The 27567-nt window shown below is 42.4% G+C and overlaps 2 protein-coding genes across 5 annotated transcripts in view; both read left to right on the top strand.

The window, feature by feature from the left end:
• Positions 1–11852, top strand: part of usp45 (ubiquitin specific peptidase 45) — a 68434-nt gene extending 56582 nt beyond the window's left edge. The window contains 2 exon segments of the mRNA XM_061820638.1: positions 1994–2135; positions 10504–11852. Of these exon segments, the coding sequence (XP_061676622.1) occupies positions 1994–2135; positions 10504–10634 (273 nt within the window). The 3' untranslated portion in view covers positions 10635–11852.
• Positions 11853–17207: 5355 nt separating this feature from the next.
• On the top strand, positions 17208–26118 carry pnisr (PNN-interacting serine/arginine-rich protein). Of its 4 annotated transcripts, none has more exons than XM_061820636.1 (12): positions 17208–17360; positions 17826–17924; positions 18009–18107; positions 18955–19196; positions 19500–19662; positions 22486–22676; positions 22799–22933; positions 23006–23105; positions 23614–23667; positions 23991–24185; positions 24294–25371; positions 25805–26118. In XM_061820636.1, the coding sequence occupies exons 2-12, from the start codon at positions 17837–17839 to the stop codon at positions 25836–25838; spliced, it is 2379 nt and encodes a 792-aa protein (XP_061676620.1). In that variant the 5' UTR covers positions 17208–17360; positions 17826–17836; the 3' UTR covers positions 25839–26118. The 4 variants fall into 4 exon arrangements, with proteins under 4 accessions (XP_061676620.1, XP_061676618.1, XP_061676621.1 ...); XM_061820634.1 differs by having other exon boundaries at positions 18009–18182; XM_061820635.1 differs by lacking the exon at positions 17208–17360 and adding an exon at positions 17433–17585 and having other exon boundaries at positions 18009–18182.
• The last annotated feature ends 1449 nt before the right edge of the window (positions 26119–27567 follow it).

The raw sequence follows: 27567 nt of genomic DNA, 5'->3' as shown, positions 1-27567 counted from the left end.
CATCTGCGAACATCATAGTCCAAGGGGATTCCAGTCTAACCTCGTCTGTCAGCCTATCCATTACTACCGCAAACAGGAACGGGTTCAACGCGGAACCCTAATGCAGTCCCACCTCCACCTTAAATTATTCTGACACACCAACGGCACAGATCACCGCTGTTCTGCTGCCCTCATACATTTCCTGTACTATTGTTACATATTTCTCCGCCACACCAGACTTGCGCATGCAGTACCACAGTTCCTCTCTTGGTACTCTGTCATAGGCTTTCTCTAGATTTACAAAGATAAAATGTCACTCCTTCTCTGTTCTTTTCCACGAGCATCCTCAAGGCAAATAATGCATCTGTGGTAGTCTTTCTAGGCATGAAACCATACTGTTGCTCGCAGATACTTAATTCTGTCTTGAGTCTAGCTTCCACTACCCTTTCCCATAACTTCTTTGTCAATTCCCGGTCATTTACACTTGCCTCTTCGACTCTGCATTCTCTCCCATTTTCTTCATTCATTAACTTCTCAAAGTGCTCTTTCCTTCTACTTAGCACACTACTGGCACCAGTCAATATATTTCCATCGCTATTCTTAGTCACCTTTACTTGCTGCACATCCTTCCCATCTCTATCCCTCTGTCTGCCCAACCTGTAGAGCTCCTTCTCCTTCTTTCGTTTCCAATCTGGTGTACATGTCATCATATGCCACTTGTTTAGTCTTCGCCACCTCTACCTTTGCCCTACGTTGCATCTCAATGTACTCCTTACGCTTCTCCTCAGTCCTCTCGGTGTCCCACTTCTTCTTCTCTAATCTCTTACCTTGGATGACTTGTATTTTGGGGTTCCACCACCAAGTCTCCTTCTCCCCTTTCCTACCAGAAAACACCCAATTACTCTCCTGCCTGCCTCTCTGAATACCTTGGCAGTAGTATTCCAGTCTTCTGGGAGCTCTTCCTGTCCATCTAGAGCCTGTCTCACCTCTTTCGGGAAGGCCACACATTCTCTATATAATATATTTATATTATTAGCTTTGCACACATGAGTGCCCATATTTCAAAAGTGCGCATGCTTGTGTGCAAATACACAACACTTTCACTTCAAGGAAGTTTTTGGGCTTTTTTTTTTTTTATTAATTATTGGCACCCTGTACCCACACTTTATTTTTTTTATTTTTTGCATTAGGTACACCTAAACGCCACAGGGACCAGCAGGCCTCCCCGCACAGCGGTCCGGTATGTAACTTAGTTGACTTAGCCAATTAGGATGCAGCATACAATGTGGGGTTACCTTGGCGACTCAGGATACAGAACACAATGCACAATGTACGTTCATACACTGAAAAAATAGCCTACTACACTGTATAAAATTACACACAAACACAAAAAAAAATTCATGGCAGAATCAGCTTTATTTGGCCAAGTGTGTCTTCTCCAGCAGATGGTGGTTTCCTGGAACAACATACAGAACAAAGAACAATAAACCAGCAAGAACAAAGAACAAGAGACATTTCTATTTATAGGAACAATTCCTTACAAAAAGGTGTGCAAGGTTTAAAATCTTCGTTTAGAACAGGTACGAGATAAGTGTGTCAACGTTCCACATTGTATAAAGCTTGTACAGTCCCTTTACCCGTTTGCGGTTCCCGTAATAGACCAGTGCAATGACAGTTGTGCAAAGGGAGCAGGTTAAAGTGACGAATTGTACAATAGTCTACAAAAATACAAAAAGAAATTACTAATAGTTATTTATTGGACCAGCAGGATGTGAGGTATCCTAACAATAGCACAAGGAAAAAAATGGTAAATTTGCTGATTAAGAATTTAATGACTTAATTGCCAGAGGGTAAAAAACTGTTCGAATGCCTGCTAGTTTTGACTTGTAACGGCGAGGCTGCAGAAAGTGAAGTGCGTTGTAACAAGGGAACACTGTACTGTTGAGGGCTGTTTTTCTTTTATTGGATTTTTTTTCCTTGTATTTTGCTAATTGTATTTCATCAACATTAGCAGAACCTGGCCCATGATGACCGTGTCCTTTACAGCTTGTATGGGATAGTAGAGCACAGTGGATCAATGCGTGGTGGTCACTACACTGCATATGTAAAAGTCCGCACACCCCAGAAGAAAACGGAACATCACAGGAACTTTTCAGGTCAGGCCTCAGTGGTGCGCGCACGCACACACACACACACAACGGTAAAACAAGTTAACATGTTCGCCTCACAGTTCTGAGGACGCAGATTTGAATCTAGACTTGCTCCCTTTGCCTGTGTGGGTTTTCTCGTACCCGTCAACCTCGGCCAATTGCTCCCCTTATTAATGATTGCAATTCCCCTTATTAACCGATAATAAACCTCACAAACACAACGCGGTACATATTTACTCACAACAAGACAGACTATGTAGAATAAAAACAAAGATAATTTGTGTAAACAAGGTATTTTATTTACCAAATAACAAACAATTCTTTCAGTTTTTCTTCGTTCTTTTCCCACTTGCAGTAAATATAGTGTTGCGTATTGTAAGTAACAGTGCAGGATTTTGCATACTTCATCTGTTCTAAAGATGGTTTTACTCTGGAACAGAAACTGTCACAATTTAGTTTAATTTGCAACGAAGATGTCAGAGTATCAGTTCCCATTGTCTTCATATACTCTATGTATTTTCCTCACATGGCTGAAAACTCTCCCACTGTCGGCATTAAAGTGAGGAAGGCAGAGCAGAACTTTGTAAATCTTTCATCAACGGAAAGCAATCTTGCCCAAATGCACTTTTTAATTTAAATATGTGGGGCCAAAAAGACTCTGGGTTAATTGGTCTTTCATCTTGGCTTTTCTGAGGGATGAGAGCATCAGCCAGCAGCTGGTAATCTTCCCACTCGTCACTCAATTCTTTTCAACTTTTCACCATATTTCAGGCTTCAAACTGGAAGATATAAATTGTTTTTTTTTGTCAAGAAACAACAAGTGGGAAACAACCGTTAAGTGGAACGAAATTTATTGGATATTTTAATCTTTTTTAACAAATAAAAACCTGAAAAGTGGGGAGTGCAGTATTATTTGGCCCCCTTGCATTCATACTCTGTCGTGCCACCTTTTGCTGCAATTACAGCTGCAAGTCACTTGGGGTATGTCTCTATCAGTTTTGCACATCGAGAGACTGAAATTCTTGCCCATTCTTCATAGCAAAACAGCTCGAGCTCAGTGAGGTTGGATGGAGAGCGTTTCTGAACAGCAGTCTTCAGGTTTGCCCACAGATTCTTGATTGGATTCAGGTCTGGACCTTGACTTGGCCATTCTAACACCTGGATACGTTTATTTGTGAACCATTCCATGGTAGATTTGTCTTTATGTTTTGGATCATTGTCCTGCTGGAAAAAAAAATCTCCATCCAGTCTCAGGTCTTTTGCAGACTCCAACAGGTTTTCTTCCAGAATAGTCCTGTATTTGGATCTATTCATTTTCCAATCAATTTGAACCATCTTCCCTGTCCCTGCTGAAGAAAACCAGGCCCAAACCATGAGGCTGCCAACACCATGTGGACAGTGGGGATGGTGTGTTCATGTTGATGAGCTGTGTTGCTTTTACACCAAAAATATTGTTTTGGATTGTGGCCAAAAGTTCTATTTTGGTTTCATATGACCAGAGCAGCTTCTTCCACATGTTTGGTATGTCTCCCAGGTGGCTTGTGGAAAAGTTTAAACAAGAATTTTTATAGATATCTTTGAGAAATGGCTTTTTTCTCGCCACTCTTCCATAAAGGCCAGATTTGTGCAGTGTATGACTGATTGTTGTCCTATGGACAGACTCTCCCACCTCAGCTGTAGCTCTCTGCAGTTCATTTAGAGTGATCATGGGCCTCTTGGTTGCTTCTCTGATCAGTCTTCTCCTTGTTTGAGCTAAAAGTTTAGAGGGACGGGCGGGTCTTGGTAGATTTGCAGTGGTCTGATACTCCTTCCATTTCAATATGATTTGCTTGCACAGTGCTCCTTGAGATGTTTAAAGCTTGGAAAATCTTTTTGTATCCAAATCAGTCTTTAATCTTCTCCACAACAGTATCTCGAACCTGCGTGGTGTGTTCTTGGTCTTCATGATGCTCTCTGCACTTTAAACAGAACCCTGAGACTATCACAGACCAGGTGCATTTATACGGAGACTTGATTACACACAGGTGGATTCTATTTATCATCATTAGTCAACATTGGATCATTCATAGATCCTCACTGAACTTCTGGAGTGAGTTTGCTGCACTGAAAGTAAAGGGGCCGAATAATATTACATGCCCCACTTTTCAGTTTTTTACCTGTTAAAAAAGTTTCAAATATGCAATAAATTTATTTCCACTTCACGATGTTCCACTTGTTCTTGATTCTTGACAAAAAAATTTAATTTTATATGTTTATGTATGAAGCCTGACATGTGGCCAGAGGTTTAAAAGTTCAAGGGGCCTGAATACTTTCACAAGGCACTGTAAATGCTTGGAGCAGCATGAGTGAATCAACCATCACCGATAGATTTTGAAAGGCTGGACTGCTACATGACAACAGCAGAACTTTAGCGGTAACTGTGTCTCGAGCTTAAAATGACATTGGGAGCGCCAGCGATTGTGAAATGGTGTGTGATGGACACATTCTGAGGCTCTTTAACAACGATGTTTAAGACTGTGATTTCAGTGGTTTCAGTGAACAAGAGGAGGATGAATAAGAATAATGACTTTTCTGTTTTCTGGTGCGTATTTTTGAATAGGTTTTTTTTCGATCATAAATGAAATAACCTTCTTTTATAGTTTAGTTCAATTTGTTTATTTTTTAGATATTTACACTTATTTGATGATAAGCATGAGACTGCAAAAATATGAGAATTTCTAGGGGGCCAATACTTTTTTTTCTTGGCACTGTTTGTATTTGTATATGGTTGGGTTGTATTTTTCTATTACATCATTTTGCCAATTCCTCCCGACTCCCTCCCCCCTAAAAACAAATTGTTTTATAAATGTCATGCTACCAGTAAGCACAGTTAAAAGTAAGGCATTCCAATAAGTGTTGGTTTCTATTATGAAGGAGTAGATGTTAATTTCCCAATATTCATGCATATTTCGGCTCCGATGAGAGTCTGTGGGATGTTCAAATAAGTGATGGCACCCTACGGGTTATCAAGTGGTCTTCCTTCCGCCATCAAGTGTTTCGCTGAGAGGCCCACGACACTCTCGAGAGGGTTCAGCAGTGAATCCCAGCGTCCCAGTATCACCCCAAAGGTCCCATCAATTCTCCTGAAGGCCCAATTGACCCCTCCGTACAGGGCACTTAACCACGCCTCCTGAAGTGACGTCACGCCACGTGCGCCTACCTCAGACAAACAATTTGCAAAAAGGGCGGCACAGCAAGAAAAGAATGGAGCAAAACTGTCCGATTTACCGGCTGATTTCTCACTCGCATTCTTAGCTAACAGTGAAATATTGTTGAAAAGCAGACAGCAGGGCTTCAAGTATTTCAGCGAGGGGTATTTCATTGGTATTTACATGCATATCGACGGAGAAACCATTGATATTAGCTCGAGATCTTTCCAGAGTCAGAGGAAGACCGAGAAGCCACATAATATAATATATTATAACCCAAAGACAAATTCGTCATTGACAGTTTCCTATTTTCGTGTTACATATCACACTTGTGTGCAGAATCTGTATATGTATCTGTATTGCCGTTTGTGAACCGCCGTATGAAGGAAAAGAAGAAGGCGAGGCTTGATTTACGAGTTGTTTCTCTCGTTTTCTTTGTGTAATGTCACGCGCTCTCCTCAATAATTATTCTTGAATTAGTGCCGAACCTCCGGAAGTCCCGACCGAGTAAGACAATCACTACTTTAGTGTCCTCAAACATCCTTCCTTCAGTCTTGGTGTCTCGGTGCACGTCGAAGGCTTTTAGGACTGGTAGTCCGGTTTAGCTTAGCTAATTAGCCGCGAACAAAGGGACACGTTTGTGCAGTCAGATCATCGCAAAATATCGCTCAACACAGATCAAGTGTGTCAATCATTCACACTTGGCTATGTTATGCAAGCGAAGAACTGCTAATTCATTTATATGAGACATGTATTGAAAATCAAATATAGGGCTTACCTTCGTGCAAACATATCTGTTCCGGTTGATGGATTCAGTTGATGATGCGGTCTTCCACAAAGTTTGATCCATCGAAGACATTTTTCGTACTGGGTCTTCGGTTTTGGAAAGGGTACGAATTGAACTCCACCAACTAGCCTTTCAGGATACCTGTCGTCACTATTATAAAGTCCGTGACTACACCTCTTAACCATATCTATTGTTACAGAACCCAAATACGCGATAAAATGCCAACAGAAGCTATACTGGACCATGCAGCGTTGTCTGAGAAAACTGCGGGTCCAAAAAGGGGCGTGATTTATGCAGATCTCTGCCCTCTGATTGGTCAGCGACGCGGATCACGCAATTTCTACGGATGGGTCAATTGGGGTCTTTCCTCTTTATCCACAGCCACTGGCTGGCCTTTTCCACCGCCTTGGAGAGATTTCTGACTGCCTGCTGATGGGCCTTCCCTTGGACTCCCAACTCTCTGAGGAGCCTGGATGTTGAGGAGGCTATAAACCCTCTGTAGCCAACTTCCACCGGGCGTATCTCTGCTCTCCAGCCTTGCTGTTGCACTTCGGCCGCAAGTCCTGCATACCTCAGCCGCTTCCGCTCATACGCCTTTTCGACTGCCCTCTCCCAGGGCGCTGTGAGCTCGATGTAAACGAGCTTGAGAGAGGCAGACCAAAGCACTCGATCTGGTTGTAGGGTGATAATGCAATCTCAGATGGAAAGCAGCGCTTCTTGTCCAGGTCTGCCAGCAGCTTTCAGTCTCGTCCACTGCCCAGGTGTCAGTTGTCTGAAGGCTTGTTGGTGTGGCCAGCTTGACTCTCCCCCTCCTCAACGAAGAGCCTTTGTTCCAGTTGGGTGACAAGGGTGGGAGGGCATCCACCCTCATTCGCTGGTTCTCCAAAACAGCAGCGACACATATCAGCACTTGGTTGTGTCGCCAGGTGTAACAGCCTTGCGTAAGGCTGGTCTTCCAACCAACCAGGATGTGCTCCATTGTTGCAGGACTTGGGCATAACAGGCATTTGGGATCTGTGGCATACCATTGGTTTAGGTTCGTGTGAGAAGGAAAGACGTCATACACAGCTCTGATTGTAAAGCTTGCCCTGAATGCCTCCATCTCCCAAAGCTCTTTCCAGGTGATCTTCCTTGCCTCCACTTCTTCCCAGGCCAACCACTGTCCTTGATGTACAGTACAATTTTATTTGGAATGTCTGACAAAGTTGGATAATGCTTCCTGTCATGTTTAAGTTTTGACAGAAAATAAATATCTAAATAAAATGGGATTTATCGTGAAGAAAATGAGTATTTGGAAAACCTGATATATTGCAAGTTCTCCCATTAGAAATCATGGAGGGGTCTTAAATTTTCAAAGTAGGTGCATGTCCAATGTGAGAGAGATAATCTAAAAAGAGAAACCGAGAAATCATAGTTTGATATTGTAACAATTTATTTGTGTGATACAGCTCCAAATAAGTATTTGAACACCTGAGAAAACCAATGTTAGTATTTGGTACAGTAGCCTTTGTTTGCAATAACAAAGGTCAAACGTTTCCTGTAGTTGTTCACTAGGTTTGCACACACTGCAGGAGGGATTTTGGCCCACACCTCCACACAGATCTTCTCTTGGTCAGACAGGTTTCCGGGCTGTCGCTGACAAACACGGAGTTTCAGCTCCCTCCAAAGATTTTCTGTTGGGTTTAGATCTGGAGACTAGCTAGGCCACGCCAGAACCTTCATATGCTTTTTACGGAGCCACTCCTTGATTTTCCTGGTGTGATTCGGGTCATTCTCATGTTGAAAGACCCAGCCACGACCTATCTTCAATGCTCTGACTGAGGGAAAAAGGTTGTTCCCCAAAATCTCACAATACATGGCCGCGGTCATCCTCTCCATAATACAGTTCAGTTGTCCTGTCCCATGTGCAGAAAAACACCCCCAAAGCATGATTCAACTACCCCCATGCTTCGCAGTAGGGGTGGTGTTCTTGGAATGGAACTCATCATTCGTCTTCCTCCAAACACGGTTAGTAGAATTCTGACTAAAAAGTTTCATTTTGGTCTCACCTGACTACAAAACTTTCTTCCATCCATGGGGCTCCACTTCGATTGAGATTGACCGTCATGTTTAGCTTCTTCCATTTTCTAATGTTTGCTCCAACAGTGGACCTTTTTTTCACCAGGCTGCTTGTCAATTTCTCCGTCGCCCTTTCCAGCCGTGTGGAGTTGTCTCTGGTGTCCTTTGACAGCTCTCTGGTCTTGCCCATGTTACAAGTTTGAGTCTTATTGGTTGTATAGTGTGGACAGGTGTCTTTATGATTCTGCTTCAGGATAATACATGGAGTGGAGGTGGACTTTTAAAAGCGGACTAACAGGTCTTTGAGGGTCAGAATTCCAGCTGATAGACAGGTGTTGAAGTATTTATTTGCAGCTGTATCACACACATAAATCGTTAAAATATCATACATTGTGATTTCTGGATTTTTCTTTTTAGATTATCTCACCGTGGACATGCATCTACGATGAAAATTTCAAACCCCTCCATAATTACTAAGTGGGAGAACTTGCAATATAGCAGAATGTTCAAATCGTTATTTTCTTCACTGTACCTGTCATTTAGAACCCACCAAGTTCTCAGATTTGGAGATGCTGATTCTCATTTTAGCCGCTTCACACGCAGCTGTGAACCATTCCAGTGAGAGTTGGAGATCACAGCTTGATGAAGCCAACAGAACCACATCATCTGCAAAGAGCAGAGATGCAATACTGAGGCCACCAAACCGAACACACGCTAAGCTTCGACTGCGCCTAGAGATTCTGTCCATAAAAGTTATGAACAAAATCATTGACAAAGGGCAGCCTTGGCTGAGTCCAACTCTCACCGGAAACGAGTCCGACTTATTGCCCGCAATGTGGACCAAACTCTGACAACGGTCATACTGGGACCAAATAGCTTGTATCAGGGGGTTCATACTCCTGAAGAACCCCACAGGACTCCCCGAGGGACACGGTCGAACGCCTTCTCCCAGTCCACAAAGCACATGTTGAGTGGTTGGGCGAACTCCCATACACCCTCAAGGATCCTGCCGAGGGTGTAGAACTGGTCCACTGTTCCACGGACAAAACGAAAACCACATTGCTCCTCCTGAATCAGAGATTCGACTTCCTGATGGACCCTCCTCTCCAAAAGCCCTGAATAGACCGTACCAGAGAGGCTGAGGAGTGTGATCCCCCTGAAGTTGGAACACACCTTCCGGTGACCCTTCTTAAAAAGGCGGACCACCACCCCAGTCTGCCAATCCAGAGGCACTGTCCCCGATGTCCATGCGATGTTGCAGAGGCGTGTCAACCAGGACAGCCCCACAACATCCAGAGCCTTTCGGAACTCCGGGCGAAGCTCATCCACCCCCGGAGCCCTGCCACCAAGGAGCTTTTTGACCACCTCGGTGACCTCAACCCCAGAGATAGAAGAGCCTGCCTCACAGTACCCAGACTCAACTTCCACATGGGAAGGCATGTTGGTGGAATTGAGGTCTTTGAAGTATTCTCCCCACCGACTCACAACATCCCGAGTTGAGGTCAGCAGTGCCTCATCCCCACTATACACAGTGTTGACGGTGCACTGCCCCAAACCCCCTCCAGCACTCCATCTAAGGACTCCAAAAAGGGTGGGTACTCTGAACTGGTGTTTGGAGCAAAAGCACAAACAATAGTCAGGACCCCCATCCCCATAGCTGAAGGCGGAGGGAGGCTACCTTCACATCCACTGGGGTAAACCCCAACATACAGGCCCCAAGCCGAGGGGCAACAAGTATACCCAGACCTGCTCGGCATCTCTCACCTTGGGCAACTCCAGAGTGGAACAGAGTCCAACCCCTCTCAAGAAAAGTGGTGCCAGAGCCCAAGCGGTGTGTAAAGGAGTGTCTGACTATATCTAGTCAGAACTTCTCAACCGCACGCACCAACTCCGGCTCCTTCCCTGTCAAAGAGGTGACATTCCATGTCCCTAGAGTTAGTTTCTTTCGCCGATCGGATCGCCAACGCCCCCGCTTTTGAACACCGCCCAGCTCACATCGCACCCAACACCTATGGCCCCTCTCACAGGTGGTGAGCCCATGGGAAGTGGGATCCATGTTACCCTTTCGGGCTCTGCCCGGCCAAGCCCCATGGGTTTTCAAATAATGTACCACTTAAAAAAAATCATACTCTCATTGCCATTTTGGTAGAGAGTTTTAATAAAATCCTGTCATAAGGCTTGATGTGATTGATGCATGTACAAATAAACTTGGAAAATTCCATTGAAATACAACTGCAAATAGTGTTCTGTTACATTTTGACAGTATCCCAAGCTACTGCCTCCATCAAATTTTCCTTCTTTTTGTATCATTACAATATGTGTTTATGTATTTGTGTTTCAGGTGTAAAGGACTTGACCAGCAGTTCCCCGGGCCAGTGGTTCTACATCAGCGATACCATAGTCCAAATGGTACCAGAGTCCAGAGTTCTCCTCGCTCAGGCATATCTGCTCTTCTATGAGGAAATCATATGATCTGATAGCTTTGATAAATGACATGTTCAAATCTAACTAATATTTTGTGTTCATCCCTTTGTAAGGTTAGGAAAATGGAAAAGATTCTACTCTGGGTTTTTCTTCAATAATATAATTTGGATCTTTGTTTTATCAATTGATCCTTGTAAATCTTGGCATTATCTAGTGGTAGATTAACATACAGTATAAAGATTGGGTTACTTTCGAATTAACTATGGGTTTTTACTTATTTGTCTAAAACTTCACTCCTTTATGACACCAACCATTACAACACATTTTTATGTTAAGTTGCTATAAGTGACCTATACGACCCACCCACACAATAAACTGTTGCCAGAGCAACATTAAAAACATTGTGAGTAAATGTATGTAGCTCCTAAAAGGTAATAGTACTATATTCACCTTCCATGCAACACCTTCGCTAGGTGATCTTGAGCTCAGAAAAGCATTTGGTGCTCAGCTGTCAGGTTCATTTTATAAACATTGTCAGACTGAATCAAATATAGCTTCAGCCATTGGTTCATGATTATTAATACTGAATGTTCACATTTAAATACTCTCCTGGTTTGAGTGGCTACACCTCGTAAAATGAAAAACTTGCAAATCAATAGAACAGTGATCATGTAATCCCTCTGTCCTTATGACATCAGAATGTATTGATTCTTGCCAAAGATTAAGTTATAACAAATTGTGTAATTTAGCCTAGCGATCTCGATTAATATTTGTTGAAATATGCTTTTGTTTAAGGTAATCAGTATTTTGTCACACACACAAAATACTATGTCTAATTAATTGTCAAGTATTTCAGATTGACTGCAAGATGAGGCAAGCAACAAACAGTGAAGTGACTACATTGCGACTATTGGTAACGTTTTACTAAATCATAGTCATAAAATGGTCCAAGGCTTCAAGCCTTAGTAGTCCAACATATTTGTGTAATACGCATAAGGGTTTATTAATGCTGTAATTAATACAGTATATTGGTTATTGTTGCATCAATTAATGTAATTTTTTTAATTTTATTTTATATTAGGTATGTTTTTGTTGTTCAAACATTTGCCAAAAAGGTTTTGGCTGGCATTCACACTAAAATAGAGTTTTATTTATTTTTCATTATTACTGTATATCTGACAGATTAAGTCCTTATGCTTATTGTTATGAAACATGGCTGTTGAAAATGAACGCGTGAAAATAAATGCTCTGGATATGTGACATTCATGTAAATTGCAGTTTGTAATTGTCTACAATATACAAAAATACACAGATACAATATATAAAAAAAAAAACTGCAAGCATGTGGTGCTGAAGGCATGCAGGATTTTTCCTTCAGGCAAGTGCTTGTTTTCAAGACGTTTCATCTTAATATAGTGAACATTTGGTCTGCATTGAAACCATGACTATCACAAACTAAATTATTTTCTGTACTAAATATTTTTCAGGCAGTCTTCATTTTAGCCACAACAACCTGAATAAAATTAAGAGCATGATAACAGTGATGTTTTGTCTTATTACTGGAGTTGTTGTCATCCTGTTGTTCCCGCTCTGAAATTGTGCCGAGAAATGCTTTGACTGTCAATGTGCGTCCCGCGGTGCCACATTCGTGCCATCTTGCCTGCTGATGCGGCCTGACAGGTGCAAAGCAGCCCTGCTCCAGAACATGTCTAGAGCTGGTGAAGAGGAGGTGGGTGTGGAATCGGGAAAAGGGCAACGTCCACAAACATTGCCATGTGCATTCTCTTGTTACTACAAGCTGTGACATACAAGTCATGCTGCGGAACATGAGAACAGGTTGTCAAGCCGCCACCAATGAAAAAGCAAACGTTTTCTGAAATATTTTTGGCTATTTTTAAAATGTAGGGATGGCTGGCTTGGCCTTTGGCTCAGTGATATGCTTCTGATGCATTAGACATGAGTTAATCTAAGTGAACAAAAATGCACCCCACCCCCTGAAAGAGACAGTTGTAAGAAACAAATGGGTTGGTGCTGTAGGGCTCCTCACTATAGACCAGCAGTGCAGGTAAAATTTTCCTGCTCTCACCACACGCCGTCATCGCATCCGTCCTCGTCTAGTGTACCCAAAGTAATGACAAAGACATCCCTTCATGTAAAGCTCTACACGCTGCCTTGGGCGTTTCTTTTCAGACAGCACATACGTGCGCCAAGACCACAATCCTACTTACACTAAATGTTGCATGAAATATCTGAAAAATACATTTGTGTTGTGAAATGTTAAAATACATGGCCATTAAAAACTAGTGGCCTACCTATTGCATTGCTGATTTTTTCCACTTTAAGATTGTTAAACAAATGTAAACAGACAAATATAGCCAGAGTAAATGTAAAATTTTACTTTTAAATGATTTATCAGGTAAAATAAATATTACCTGTCCTTGTGTCAAAAAAAATAATGATCCCACTTGTTAAATCATGAAGTTGTTGTGGCTTATCACAATTTTGATTCACTTTCACTGATCACACCCAAGCCTGATTACCTACAGATCTGTTCACGATATCGCTTAAAACAGAATTTGCCCCAACAAAATCAAGTCACACAAATGATCTAAAAAAAAAAAAAAAACCTGCAACAGAAGGACAATCAAAAAAATATGAGCGCAAAAAAAAAAATAGTAATTCACATCTTTTAGTCTGGAAAGGGTGACAACGAAGTTCTTAATCTTTAGGATTACTGTACAGTGAGTTTTTAGGGGCAGCCATTATCTTCACATGAAGGCAACATGGAACAGTGGTGAACATTCCCAGGACTGACCGGCCTGCAAAGATTACAAAAAGAACAGCAATAACTTTTGAAGGAGGCCACAAGGGAAGTCAGGACAACTTCTAAATTAACCAGGCCTCCCTTACCTCTGTTCAAATCCATGTTCATGACGCAACAATAAGGTAGACACTCGGCAAAAATTGCATCCTTCGCATTGTTCCAACGCAAAAAACATTGCCTACGAAAAACAGCATAAAGGCTCATCTTACTTTTGCAAAATAACATCTGAATGATTCCCAAGATTTTTAGGAGGATATTGCAGGATTTTAACTGACTACACAAAAGTTGAGCTTTTTGGAAGTTGTGACTTGTTTCATCTGAAAGCATTTCAGAAAAACAACATCATACCAACAGTCGAAGGTGGTGGTCTTAGTGGGATGGTCTTGGCCTGCATTGATCCCTGAGGACCTGGAAAACGTTCTGTGACTGATGGACTAATGAATTCTTCTTTAACAGAAAATCTTGCATGAGAATGTTCAACCATCACTTTGTGACCTTAAGATGGAAGACACTTGGGTTCTATAAAACACAGCTACAAGTAGAGTTCTGAATGTCTTGAAAGGTTTTGGAGTGCCCTAGGTAAAGTCTAGACTTGAATCTGATTTTAAAATAGTGGCATGACATTATAAAGGCAAGTCATGCAAGAAACCCCACCATTTTTGATTTATGTTTAAAGTGGAAAAATATTTGAAACTGTTTACCTAATACAATGCAACTCCACCGCACGGTACAACTGCAATTACTATAACACTGATAAATTAATCCCTCTTGTAAATTAAAAAAAAAATACTAGTTTCTAAAGTTTTTTGACATGTTGTACAGATATGAAGAATGTAAGATGTCACACGGGTAAATTTTACTGATTCAAGCAGTGTTGCCTACCTATTTGCAAAATCACCTATTTGCAGATTTGACTGTAGTAGTATCACCACACTGCAGTATTTACATACTCTATCTGTTGTTGACCAATACTGGCTCCTCCTGCACCATTTGCACAATTGACTAAGGAATGTCTGTCACATAGGCACAATTGACACTGTCCCAGATAATCATACTACTATTCACTCCGAACTGCATACATTTCTTGAAGTCTCTGTGCCCTTTTCACAATCGTCATTGGACTGGACTATTGTTCTATTAGTCATTTAAACTGCTTGAAATGCTAGAGGACTGTTTTTGTACAATTGTTTGGATAAAAATGTAATGCCACTACCAGATTACTGGCAACCATTTTATCGGTCAGTGACTGTTTTTCGTAATGTCTATGTCTCAAAAGTATTCTCTGAAACTAGAACGTCTAATTACTGGAGACAAACTCCTTTTGACATATTTGGAAAAATAAAGATGATTCTGATTTGAATATAAAACAAAGTTTGCACTCACATTCACACCTTCAGACAATTTAAAGTCTCCAATTAACCTACAATGCAAGTTTTGGCAGTGTGGGAAGAAACCAGAGCACCGATGAAAGGCCAAGGAGACAAGGGGAGAACACAAACTCCGCACTGGCAAGGCTGGAGAACGGTGAGGTAGATATGCCAACCAGTTGACCATCATACCGCCTGTTATGTTTTATTATAATTATTATCCGTCCAGGTGGCACGGTGGCTTGTCTGGTCAGCACGTTAGCGTCCCAGTTCTGATGACTGGGGTTCAAATCCCAGTTTGCCTGTTTGGTGTTTCTCAAAAACAACAATTCTATCCATGGTGACAAAGACCACCATGAGTCCAAACCTCACTGAAAATGTATTCAATTTACAGGTGGCAATACAGGCAAAACTTTGATACCACCTGTACAGGGACCGAACTGCCCCTATCAGGGGCTCCTGTACCCCACAGTTCTGGAGTACCCTCCACAGGAATACTTGATGAATATGGTTCAACGGCTTTTCCAGGTCCAGAAAAACAGAGACTGGTTATCTGAACTCCCACCCTTGATAACCTTGCTGAGGGTGTAGAGCTGGTCTTTTTATGCCCAGGACAAAAACGTGTGAATCTGAGATTCAACTTCCTGATGGAGCTTCTTCTCCACAACCCCTGAATAGACCTTACCAGGGAGGCTGATGATAGGGATTCCGCTATAGCTAAAACACACTCATTAGACCCCCATCTGACAAAGAGGGACCACCATCCCAGTCAGTCAATCCAAAGGTGTTGTCCCCAATGTCCACGCACTGTTGTGGGGGTGTGTCAACCAGGACAGCCCCACAATATCCAGAGCCTTTAAGAACTCCAAGCGGATCTCATCCACCCCCATGGCTCACACACCAAGGAGCTTCTTAACGACCTTGTTGACTACAACCATGGTGAGTACACCTGTGGACACCCTTATTTCTGAACATGGTGTTCATTTTAGATGAGCCATGACGACCACAGAAGTCCAATAACAGAACAGCACTCAGGTTCTGAACAGGGGGGCAATTCTTCCAAATCCCACCCTTCCAGTCTCTTTGTCATTCCAGTGTTGAAGTCCCCGAGCAGAACGAGGAAGTTTCTAGTGGGGTTGCTCTCTAGCACCCCTTCCAAGGACTATAAAAAGTGTGCGCATTCTGAGCACCTGTATGGTGTATGGGGACAAACATCATTCAAGACCTATCTCCCCACCCTTACAGGCACCGAGCTGGGGGACATTAAGTATGCCCACACTTGTTCAGCGCCTCTCAGCATGGGCAACTCCAGAGTGGAAGAGAGTCCAACCTCTCTTGAAAAGACTGGTACCAGAGCCCAAGCTGTGTTTTGAGGTGACATTCCATGTGCAAAGAGCCAGTAGCTAAAGAACTACCCACCATGGTCCCAAACTTCGGTTGCCACCCAGCCCACACAGGACGAGATTGTCTTGGCCGCTCCCACAGGTGGTGACCCCATAGGAAGGGGAGCCCACATTGCCTTTTCAGGCTGTGCATGGCTTGGCCCCATGGGTGCAGGAGTGCATCATACAGCCCCACCTCTGGGTCTGCTCCAAATGGGGGACCCGGTGAATCACATCCAGGCAAGAGAAAACATGGTTCAATTATTTAACTTTTCAAAGGCTGACCTTTTAGTCATACTTTGTCTGGTCCCGCAACCCAGATCTGTTTGCCATTGGTGACGCTGCCAGGAACATTCAGCCCCAAATAATTTAGCTCAACCCTCCATGTAAGAAGGTGATGCCAACAGGAAGGGTTGTTATTATTATGTTATTATTATTTAGATTTTTATTATGTTGTTGGTGGTGAAAAGATATTGACACAAAATACATCATAAATAGCCGGTACGATATTTCATCTGGTAAAGCATTGGCCTCATAGTTCTGAGGACCCAGGTTCAATCCTGGCCCCGCCTGTGTGGAGTTTGCATGTTCTCCCTGTGCCTGCGTGGGGTTTCTCCAGACACTCCGGTTTCCTCCCACATCCCAAAAACATGCAACATTAATTGGACACTCTAAATTGCCCCAAATTGTGCTAGTGAGTGCGGCTGTTGGCTGTCTCTATGTGCCCTGCGATTGGCTGGCAACCAGTTCAGGGTGTCCCCTGCCTCCTGCCACCGTTGAGAGCTGGGATAGGCTCCGGCACTCCCCGCGACCTTTGTGAGGATAAGCGGCTAAGAAAATGGATGGGTGGATATATATATATATATATATATATATAGTTTTAACAAATAAAATGGAAAAATAAAACTTTATTGGGGTTGGCGTCTTTCTTTGGTTGTTATTCACGGCACAGCTCCCTACATTAAAATTTATTATGAGATCAGATTCGCTCATGCCTACATTTTTCAGTGTAGCTTTAGCTTATCTATTTCATACAAAGAAGAATCTTCTTTCCTCAACCTATACTGCAGTAACGTAGACCCGGGTTAGTCAAATTCAGTAGTGGACAGGAAGCAATCGTGTCACTCACATTTACTCTGAGCAGTTTTCGCTCCCTCGGCAGCCATTTTGTACCACCAGCGCCTGGAATTGTTCGGGAAAGGTACAATATTCCCCTCCCTACAAATTAGCATGGTTTGGGCTTCTATCGTCGCGTTTTTAAAGATATTATTTAAATGCAAAGTAACTGTTTCCCTCTTTCGCCGCCAGAGCAGCGGCTTAGTTAGCCGTCATTCTTAGCTTGGCTAAAACGAACGCTTGTTAGCTTGGTTCGGTTTTCTTGGCTTTCAAACAAATATCCAGAGTACAGTATCAGGCTACTTGTGTGGTTAGTCTGTCCTTATTGTTTTTCCGTTGCAGAACTTTATTTCGTACAATAGCTATTTTCATAACGAGCAAATGAATGTAGTGTGGCGATACATCGGTAGCAATGTATTGTAGCTATCTTTAGCATGATGCTAACGCTTGTTTCGTCCGACTGTGCATTGAACACTGCAGTCATATTTGCTCTGGCCAGCGGTATCATTGTGGTGGAAATATAATTAAAGTTTTCTTCTTCTCACATTAGAACTCAGGGGAATGTGGGATCAGGGAAGCCAGCCCTGGCCGCAGTGGCCGCTGAGCCAGCAGCAGTGGATGCAGTCTTTCCAGCACCAGCAAGATCCTGGTCAGTGAGCAAAGCACTTGGCACTTCCACTAAAATAGATTTTCGAATGCCGACAAGTTTATACATTTTGTCAAATTTGTATAGGTCAAGTGGACTGGGCTGCCCTCGCGCAAGCTTGGATAGCTCATAAGGAGTCAACTGGATCCGAGCCTAACATTCAGCCCAACGGACAAGAAATACCAGGTCTGGAACCACCTGCACAGGGGAACCATAGGTCCTTCCAGGGTGATTCTGCTTTTGGCAGAGTGTGGCAGCCAGGTACACATAGAAACATGATTAGATCAATTTTAATATATTCATGATAAAATACAATTTTCATTTTAGCCTTGTTTTTCTTTGAATTGGTGTTATCCAAGGAGGGGTTGTGTAAAAATTGTTTGCCAGGCTATCAAAATCCCCTCAAGTTAAATCTAAAATCAGTGTTTTCTAATGATCGCTAAACTGCTGCTAGCATGTTGACATTAACCACCAAAATCAGGAAGCTGAATCTACTGTGGAGCCCCTATCCACCATTGCTGATGCCTCTGAGATTTTCTTAGTCATAGAACACACGTCACCATTTTATATGGAATATGTTCAAATGTTGTCTGTTTGTAACAGTACTTGAGATCTCAACATGAGCCAAAAAGGTATATTTTTTTCCCTTCAAAGCTGAATCATTTTTCTTTTAGAGTGAACTTGATTAAAGAGACATTTCCAGGTTATCTGCCCTGAATCATTGAAATCTGTATTCTCTTTTAGCACATACAGTGTATTATTTTTACTATTCCCCATTGCTAACATTACAGTAGTTGTCAGGTGTGTATTTAGCTTTCTGTTATGTCTTTCCATTTTTCCATTGTTTTAGTTCAACTTGGCACTGGTTTGGAATATAATGTCTTAACAATTGATCATTAATTTGTCTTATCACTTACTCAAGTCATGGTTATATTTTAGTACATATGAAACTACAGTGTAAAGCCAAGACACATAGTCTAGTTTTTTTTACGCACCTAGCTTTTGTGTTCATAAAGTATTTTGTCATGAACAGAATGGGGAATGCATGGCCAACCGCCACCGCCTCCTCCACCACCTCCTGAACAAACCTGGATTCCTCCTGGCTCAGCCCAGATGGATGTTGTGAACCCAAGTGAAGATAGCAACAGCCAGGACAGTGCAGAGTTCAACTCTGAAGCGCACCACAGCGTCTTCCCCCAGAACAGCCATGGGTATGGGGCACAGCCCGACAGCTACGCCATGGCCCCCATGGCCATAAACCAGTTTGATTATCAGGTATGCAGATGATGCAGTAAAAATTGTTGAAGCTTTTGGGTTTTCCATAGAAACGTTGCCAGGTCATCTAGGTGTATCAGTCATTGCCTCCTTGAGGCAGTTGAAAGGAATCTATTGGCATGTCGAGGATCCAGCATGGTTTGGTATTCGTTTCATAGCTTTTGAGCCACACAACATAACCAGTGCAGTCATGAGTCAGTTTGGCTCTTACCATTCTCAAAGAAGACAACCCCATATTGGCATTCATAATTTCAGGTCTTCAATAACTTAATATAACTTTGTTTTTGTGCTTTCTCTTAACAGCATGGAGCCGCTTCATCCTTTCCCCCTCCGCCGTCTGGCTTCCATGCCCCGTACTGGCAGGGCCCCCCTCAGAACAGACGGGATACCCGACCACCGGGCTTCAGGGACCGGCCCAGATCCCCTATCCAGCTGCCTATTAAACAGGAAGCCCCAGCACCACTTGGTAAGCCCCTACTCACATAATTGATCTGTGAGACAAAGTCAAAGATGAAAAGCAAAACCACTTTTTTTAAGCTTTGCTTTTATGAATTTGATTCTAAATTCTTCATGAATTTTATTATTTCGTGTTCCTAATTATTAAATGAGGGAACTCAGGCTGGAATGATCTGTCATTATTCATACTCATTTTACATCAACTTATGGAATATTACTTGATGAGTACATGTCAACATAGTGTCAGTGCCAACAGCAACCAAGTGATCATAATTTAAGGAAAGGCCTGTCATGCAAATTTTTGATATATTATCCCCAAAATTATCACAACTGTTTTTGCTAATGCTTCTAAATTATTATTTTCGTTTTCTTATTTCCATTGTTTTTATGTACTCTGTTATGGATCCTCCTATGTCTGAAACGAGCACAGAGACATGTGTTTTGATGATGAACCATGTAGAAGCCCACACTGCATGAAATGCTACATGTAAATGCAGCAATGGGAATAAACCGGTCGAATCTAAAACTATTCCTTTTGCCAAATCAAAGGAATATTTTATCATTTATACTGTCATTCAGTGTTCCTGGAAAAGCTCTGTCTGTACATAGTTTATCTTGATCCAAATGCGTGGTGACGTCATTGTTTACGCACGGCGTATATGTGATGGAGATGTTTTTAACTACTCTTCATGAGGCGTTTTTAAAAAATAGATTTGAAAAACCATCCCAAGTACTGTGCTCAATAGACAATGGACCTCCATCTTGATAAATAACATAATAACGTGATGTTCCCAACGACGTGTGCATGTCTCATGGTTTTGATTACATTTTGTGCATGTATTGTATACACCTAATTGGAATGGATCACGTCACATTTAAACGACCAAAGCGCTTCAATCAGAATGAGAAAAAAATGTCTCAGTTAATACCAGACTACTATGTGTTTGGTCTGCTAAAGATGAGCCCTTCACCTGTCAATAAAATAAACATTGACATTCGCTGTAGTCAACTACTGTCTGAATAATCCTGTATCTGACACCGAGATTATGCTTAAAAAGAAGTTACAGTGAAGAAAATAAGTATTTGAACACCCTGCTATATTGCAAGTTCTCCCACTTAGAAATCATGGAGGGATCGTTAGTTTTCATCTTAGGTGCGTGTCGACTGTGAGAGAGATAATCTAAAAAGAAAAATCCAAAAATTTCAATGTATATTTTTTTTCACGATTTATTTGTGTGATACAGCTGCAAATAAGTATTTGAACACCTATCAGCTAGAATTATGACCCTCAAAGACCTGTTAGTCCGCCTTTAAAAGTCCACCTCCACTACATGTATAATCCTGAATCAGATGGACCTGTTAGGTTGTTAGCTGCATAAAGACACCTGTCCACCCCATACAATCAGTAAGACTCAAACATGTAACATGGCCAAGACCCAAGAGCTGTCCAAAGACACCAGAGACACAATTGTACAACTCCACACGGCTGGAAAGGGCAAGCAGCTTGGTCAAAAAAGGTCCACAGTTGGAGAAATCATTAGAAAATGGAAGAAGCTAAACATGACGGTCAATCTCAATCGGAGTGGAGCCCCATGCAAGATATCACCTCGTGGGGTCTCAATAATCCTTAGAAGGGATTCAGGCCAGGAGTACACGACAAGACTTGGTCAATGACCTGAAAATAGATGGGACCACCATTTCCAAGGTTACTCTTGGTAATACACTAAGACGTCATGGTTTGAAATCACGCATGGCACGGAAGGTTCCCCTGCTTAAACAAGCACGTGTCAAGGCCCGTCTTAAGTTTGCCAATCACCATTTGGATGATACAGAGGAGTCAAGGGAGAAGGTTTTGTGGTCAGATGAGACCAAAATGGAACCTTTTGGTCATAATTCCACTCACTGTGTTTGGACGAAGACGAATGAGTTCCATCCCAAGAACACCATCCCTACTGTGAAGCATGGAGGTGGTAGCATCATCCCTTGGGGGTGTTTTTCTGCACATGGGACAGAACAACTGCACTGTATTAAGGAGAGGATGACCGCGCCCATGTGTTGTGAGATTTTGGGGAGCAACCTCTTTCCCTCAGTCAGAGCATTGAAGATGGGTCATGGCTGGCTCTTTCAACATGACAATGACCCGAATCACACTGCCAGGAAAATCAAGGAGTGGCTCCGTAAAAATCATATGAAGGTTGTGGCGTGGCCTAGCCACTGTGGAGTATTGGATGGAGCCAACACTGGCAATAGTGTACTGATATGCTGTCATTCAATGACCCTACTAGCCTCCACCTCTGTTGGCTCACTTTGTGATCCACACACTGGCTCACCACACAATGACATTATCCATCCATCTATCCATTCTTAGCCGCTTATCCTCACAACGATCGTGGGGAGTGCTGGAGCCTATTCCAGCTGTCAACGGGCAGTAGCCGGGGTACGCCCTGAACTGGTTGCCAGCCAATCGCAGCGCACAACGAGACAAGCAGCTGCACTCACAATCGCACCTTGGGGCAATTTAGAGTGTCCAATTAATGTTGCATGTTTTTGGGAGGAAACCGGAGTGCCCTGAGAAAACCCACACAGGCACAGGGGAGAACATGCAAACTCCACACAGGCGCGTCCGGGATGCAACACGGGACCTCAGAACTGTGAGGCCAAAGCTTTTCAGCTGCGCCACCATGGTGTCTTGACATTTTACAGAGTCCGGAAAAATTATCGTTGTCCATTTTATTTATCGAATGACAAGTTGATATCGTAATCATGGTAACAAGCCTAGTTAAGTAGTATTATATTAGTAAAGTGCGACACTCATTTCTCTCATCACCTCCAGATGCGGTTAAAAGACGTACATTACCTGCCTGGATCCGAGAGGGGCTAGAAAAGAGGGACAGAGAAAATCAGAAGAAACTGGAACGAGAGCGAATGGAGAAGGAGCGTGCAGAAATGTCAAAAGAGGATGACACAGAGCACGAGATAGATGATGGGGATGATGGGCCTCGTGTGCCCTGCAAGAGTAAATTTGTAAGACTTTTTTTTTCCCTTTTTTGTAATATGGTCTTGTAAAATATTTTGTGTTATGGATCTTGATGAAAGGACATTGGAGCTTCTGAACTGTTGAAACTTTGTGCTGCTGTCTTTATCAGGACAGTGATGATGAAACAAATGAAGACAATGATGAAGAAAAGCCTCCTGTAAAAAAAGAATTTGTACAGAGTCCATCGCCTCCAGTAGAAGACAGTGAGCCTGAAATGACTGAGGAGGAAAAGGAATTTCACCTGGTCTGCCATGCATTACAGATCATGAAGAATATTATAGTTAGACTGAGTGTGACTGGTTGTTTGTTTGTTTAGATGATCATCACTAAAACACTCCTCACAGAGATCCTTCTGGAGGTCACTAATGAAGAGATCCAGCATGTGGCAAAAGAAGTCCATCGCAAAGCAACACGAGGTCTGCTCTTGTCTTGTCCAGTGACTGCATCATTGTGTTTCACAAAAACTGTTTGAAGTGAATCTGAGTGCACAATAATCATGTCTGATTACGTAGAAGTACCGGAGAAAAAAAAAACAAGGAAAAAAACAAAAAGGAATCATGTGGAACTTAAAACCATTCTCTGCTAATGCATCAGTGAGAGGTGAGCTTTTGAAACCTGGTGTGGTCCATGGTACTTAAGGTCCTGCTGGCCAGCAGTTCAACAGATAGGACCCATGTGATGCACTAGTACAGAGTGGTTCTCCTCTCACTGTTTTGATATGAATTGTCTCATGGACATTTCTTTGTTAACCCTTTCTCTTTTCTCCCATTTTTTTTAATTTTATTTTTTCTCCTGTTACCAATGGCAGCTTGTGTGAATAGTGCTTTATCTGTGACCCCCCTCCCTTCTCTAGCGACTCTTGCCTTTGAGAGAATGGCAATATGTGTTTTAACATGTTGTTCCTGTTGTTGATGTGAAACAAAGCTCCGGCAAAACAGCTGGCACAGTCAAGTGCACTGGCTTCTCTGACTGGCCTCAGTGAGTATCCCTTTTTTTACAGTGGGTGGGAGGGCAGGAACATAAATATTTATGTAGTTTGGGAGAAGGTTGCTGACAATCATATAGTTTCTAAATATTCAACATCTCGAGATATTTCGGTGCGCATAAAGCTCCGGTTATTCTGGTTTTGCCCCATATAATAGAAGCATGCCATGCAGTACCTATTTGGTGTAGGTTCTTAGTTCTGTTGTAAAACAGAGCTATACAAATTGTCCCTAAATAAGACTTTGGCTTAAGATTTGTGATTTCACACATGCAATGTTATGTTTCCAATATTAATATATGGGGTTCTGTTGTGGCAGGCGGGCTGGGGGACTATGGTTCAGAGGAGAGTGCAGATGAGGACGACCGCAGCGCCCGAGGGTCAGAGTCCTCCGACACTGATGAGGAGGAGCTGCGCCATCGTATCCGGGAGAAGCTGGATGCTTTCTATCGCAAGGAGCGCGAAATGCAACAGCTCCAAGAAAAACATGCACAGGATGCTCTGCTTGCTCGTGGTGAGAATTTATTGTCCCTGAATGCTTAATTTCAGATTACTTTTAGTCACTGGATCTGTAAAATCACTTGTGTACTTAATCTGATTTTTTTCTCTTTTGTCGCTACAGAGGATATGGTGAAGGAACGATTGAACAGAGAAAGGGTTGAACATGATCAAAGCCAGTCAGAAAATTATCACAAAGAGGAAGTAAAAGACAGGGAGGCAGAACCCTTACCAGAGAGACGTAGGTCCCGTAGTGAGATTGAGAGTAGTGAGGGATGGCGTTTAGGCCGGGGGAAGGAAAGATCAGGGAGAAGTGGTAGCGATTCCCCAGCCAACAGTCACAGCAGCAGCTCTCGCTCTTCCTCAAGCCGCAGCAGCAGTCAGTTATCCTCATCATCTTCTACATCATCATCTCGTAGTTCCTCGCGATCCTCTTCCCCTCGAAGGAAAAGGAGACGTAGTCGATCGTCTTCCCATAAGGCCCGCAGGCGTAGTCGGAGCCACAGCTCTCATAGACGTCATAGTGAAAAGGTCCGGGACAGGAGAAGAAGCAGCACAGAACAAAGATCGGGACACCGCAAGAAAAACCATAGTGATTCCAGAGAACGAAGGAACCGCAGGAGTAGCTCCAAATCCAGAGACCACGGTAGGGGCAGGCCCCAAGACAGCCGCAGTCGCAGCAGAGACAAGGGCAGAGAGAAGGAGAAAGACAGGGAGAAGGAAAAGGACAGGAAAAGAAGCAGGGAGACCAGGGACAATAGTCACAGCAGCAAACACAGGCAGAAATCGTACGGCAAAGACGAAGAAAGGAAGCGAGATCGAAGCCGTAGCCATGAGAAAGACAAAAAAAAGAAAGATAAGGAAAGAGAGACTGAAAGAAAGGATAAACCAAGGACTAAAGAAAAGACAAATTCTTCAGTTAATGAGGAAAATGGAAAATCAAAGAAATGGAAAGAGATGGACTCTCATACTGACTCACTGACTGACAAGTACTGTAGGCAGGATAGCAAATCTAGTAAAAAGGGCTCAACAAAAGCTAGCAAGCGATTATCTAACTCTGATTCAAGCAGGTCCCCATCGCTGGAACTTAGTAAGGAAAAGAAATCTAAGAAATCCAAACGTAGTCGCTCACGGTCAGCGGAAAAATCACACAAGTCTGGTAAGAAGGCAAGCCGCAAACACAAGTCTAAATCGCGATCAAGGTAGTATTCATTTTTTTTCTCTACTATTCCTCTTCAGTGTTTTCATTGTATATCTAACTAATTGTAATGTCTCATGTCATCTGAATCAACATGTTTAAATCTTGGGAAGTGATCCATTGTTGGACAAATGTTTATGGAAACTGCCTATCTGATGCAATTGTATAGATTCAGCTCTGATGTGACTTGGTCCAATGTTGCAGTGCTCAGGCCTCATCTACAGTGTACCTTGCATACATGAAGCTAGAACGCTTTCGGGACCATTTTGTAGGTCAAAGTGAATACAGGGTAGAGTTTTTGACCACTTATCTGTGCATATTTGTTTTCTGATATCTGGTGGGTAATAACGTTTAGCTGTGAACTGCATGTTACTGTTTTTGTTTTTTTAGTCTGAAATCAATGCGTTGTTAATCTCTTTCTGTGTATCCTTTTTCAGGTCAACTTCTCCCACTCGTCGTAGCAGACACTGAGGACGTGCTTCCATACCTCTAAATTCCACAAGATCAAGTGTCTTGTCTCATAGAGGCAGTTGTGTAGGTGGTCATCCCTTTACACTTGTTTCTGCATTGTAAATATGTTATTTTTAAAGTTCATCTGCAGCATAAGACATGAATGGTATAGATTCTTTCACGTATCATTGGCAAAGCATAAGCCTTGGCTGACACTAAGGACTGACACATTTAAATCTTAACAGGATTCACAGTTTCTCAACAAACGTATTGTAAAATGTCCAATAAAACTATGTCCTTGTCTTGTCTCGTTGGTCCCTTACTATTAACTATCATTAATATGCATATTCATCAATTTAAAAATAGAGGATATTGGAAAGATGTGCTTGACTTAAGTTGTGCATTGGTGTTAAGTTGCTTGTCTGGGGTGGTTGAGGCTCAGCAGTCATCTATGAAATCTGGCCAGCTATCCTTGGGCACCATGTTGCTAACCTTATGTACTACTACCAGCATTCATATTGCTTTCACTGTCAATATAATTGACACTTGAAGAATCTTTAGTGTTTAATGTATTACGTGAGTCTAATATGCAATTATGTATTTAATACACGGCCGTTTTATGGCTTAGGTAAACTAATATGGCATTGCAGCAGACACTTAAGTATAATTAAGCATTGTCACGTTCAAACAAGTGAATGTGAGGAACATTTCACAGCGACTCACTACGTGCCATAAATAATTAGCCTCAGGTTTCAAAAAGAAATTACCATTTTTGTTTTAAAAATAATAGTCTTTCTGTATTTATTTGAAAACAAAAAATACATTTGCAAGCGGCTTCTGGAGTGTGTGGAGTAACCTTTGGCCACGTAAGGAATTTGGACAAAAATCCTCTTGCAAAATGACAAAAAGCTGGGCATTTAAATGCACACTTGGGCAAAATGTAAACGCTGGGTAACAACAAGGTGCCTACGAACTGACATCACAAATTTAGGCACTCTGGTGGTGAGTTTACATTGTAACCAGATTTTATGTACAAATAACTTAAATACGCCTTTGAAGTAACAATTACCTCAAATTGTTGTATTAATCTCTGAAGGCAATAAACCACAATGAGTTGACAAAAGTCAGTGTGGGTTCAGTTCCCACCCAATGAGGGTGTCCATGTGAGTACAAATCGTCCCAAGTTTCTGTCTGACCTACAGGTGACGAGTTTGAGATGTAGTCTGCGTTTTGCTCTAAGGCAGCGAGGATCAGCTCCAGTGGCCTGCGACCCTGAACAGGAGAATTTTAATTGATTGAGAATGGACAGTTTTAATGGTGGCACGATTGGTTAGAGCCTTTGCCTCACAGTTCTGAGGACTGGGGCTCTAATGCCTGCCCCGCCTGTCTGGAGTTTGCAATATTCTCCCTGTGCCTGTGTGAGTTTTCTCTGGGCATTCAGTTTTCCTTCCACATCCCAAAAACATCAATTAATTGGAGACACTTAATTTCCCTTAGGTATGATTGTGAATGTGAATCATTTGTTGTTTCTATGTACTCTGCGATTGGCTGGCAACCAGTTCAGGGTGTACTCCCATCTCCTGTTCGAAGTTAGCTGGGTTAGGCTCTAATACTCCCGCGGCCCTTGTCAGAATAAGCAGCTCAGAAAATGGATGAAGTTAACAAGGCAACCGAGAATCCCAACCTCACATCATTGCCGACCTATTCATAAGTAGCTGTAGCCCATTGGTTAAGATCATTGCCTGCCTCT

The sequence above is a fragment of the Syngnathoides biaculeatus genome, chromosome 5 (genome assembly GCF_019802595.1).
Source record: "Syngnathoides biaculeatus isolate LvHL_M chromosome 5, ASM1980259v1, whole genome shotgun sequence".
Taxonomy (NCBI): domain Eukaryota; kingdom Metazoa; phylum Chordata; class Actinopteri; order Syngnathiformes; family Syngnathidae; genus Syngnathoides; species Syngnathoides biaculeatus.
The sequence above is the reverse complement of the archived record's forward strand: the minus strand, read 5'-3'. Positions and strand labels throughout refer to the sequence as shown.

Excerpts from the sequence above, each read along its gene's own strand:
- pnisr (XM_061820634.1), top strand. The coding sequence starts at position 17,837 with ATGTGGGATCAGGGAAGCCAGCCCTGGCCGCAGTGGCCGCTGAGCCAG. Across the intron at positions 22,677-22,798 it reads TGCCCTGCAAGAGTAAATTT|GACAGTGATGATGAAACAAA; the intron begins GTAAGACTTTTT and ends TGTCTTTATCAG. Across the intron at positions 25,372-25,804 it reads AAGTCTAAATCGCGATCAAG|GTCAACTTCTCCCACTCGTC; the intron begins GTAGTATTCATT and ends ATCCTTTTTCAG.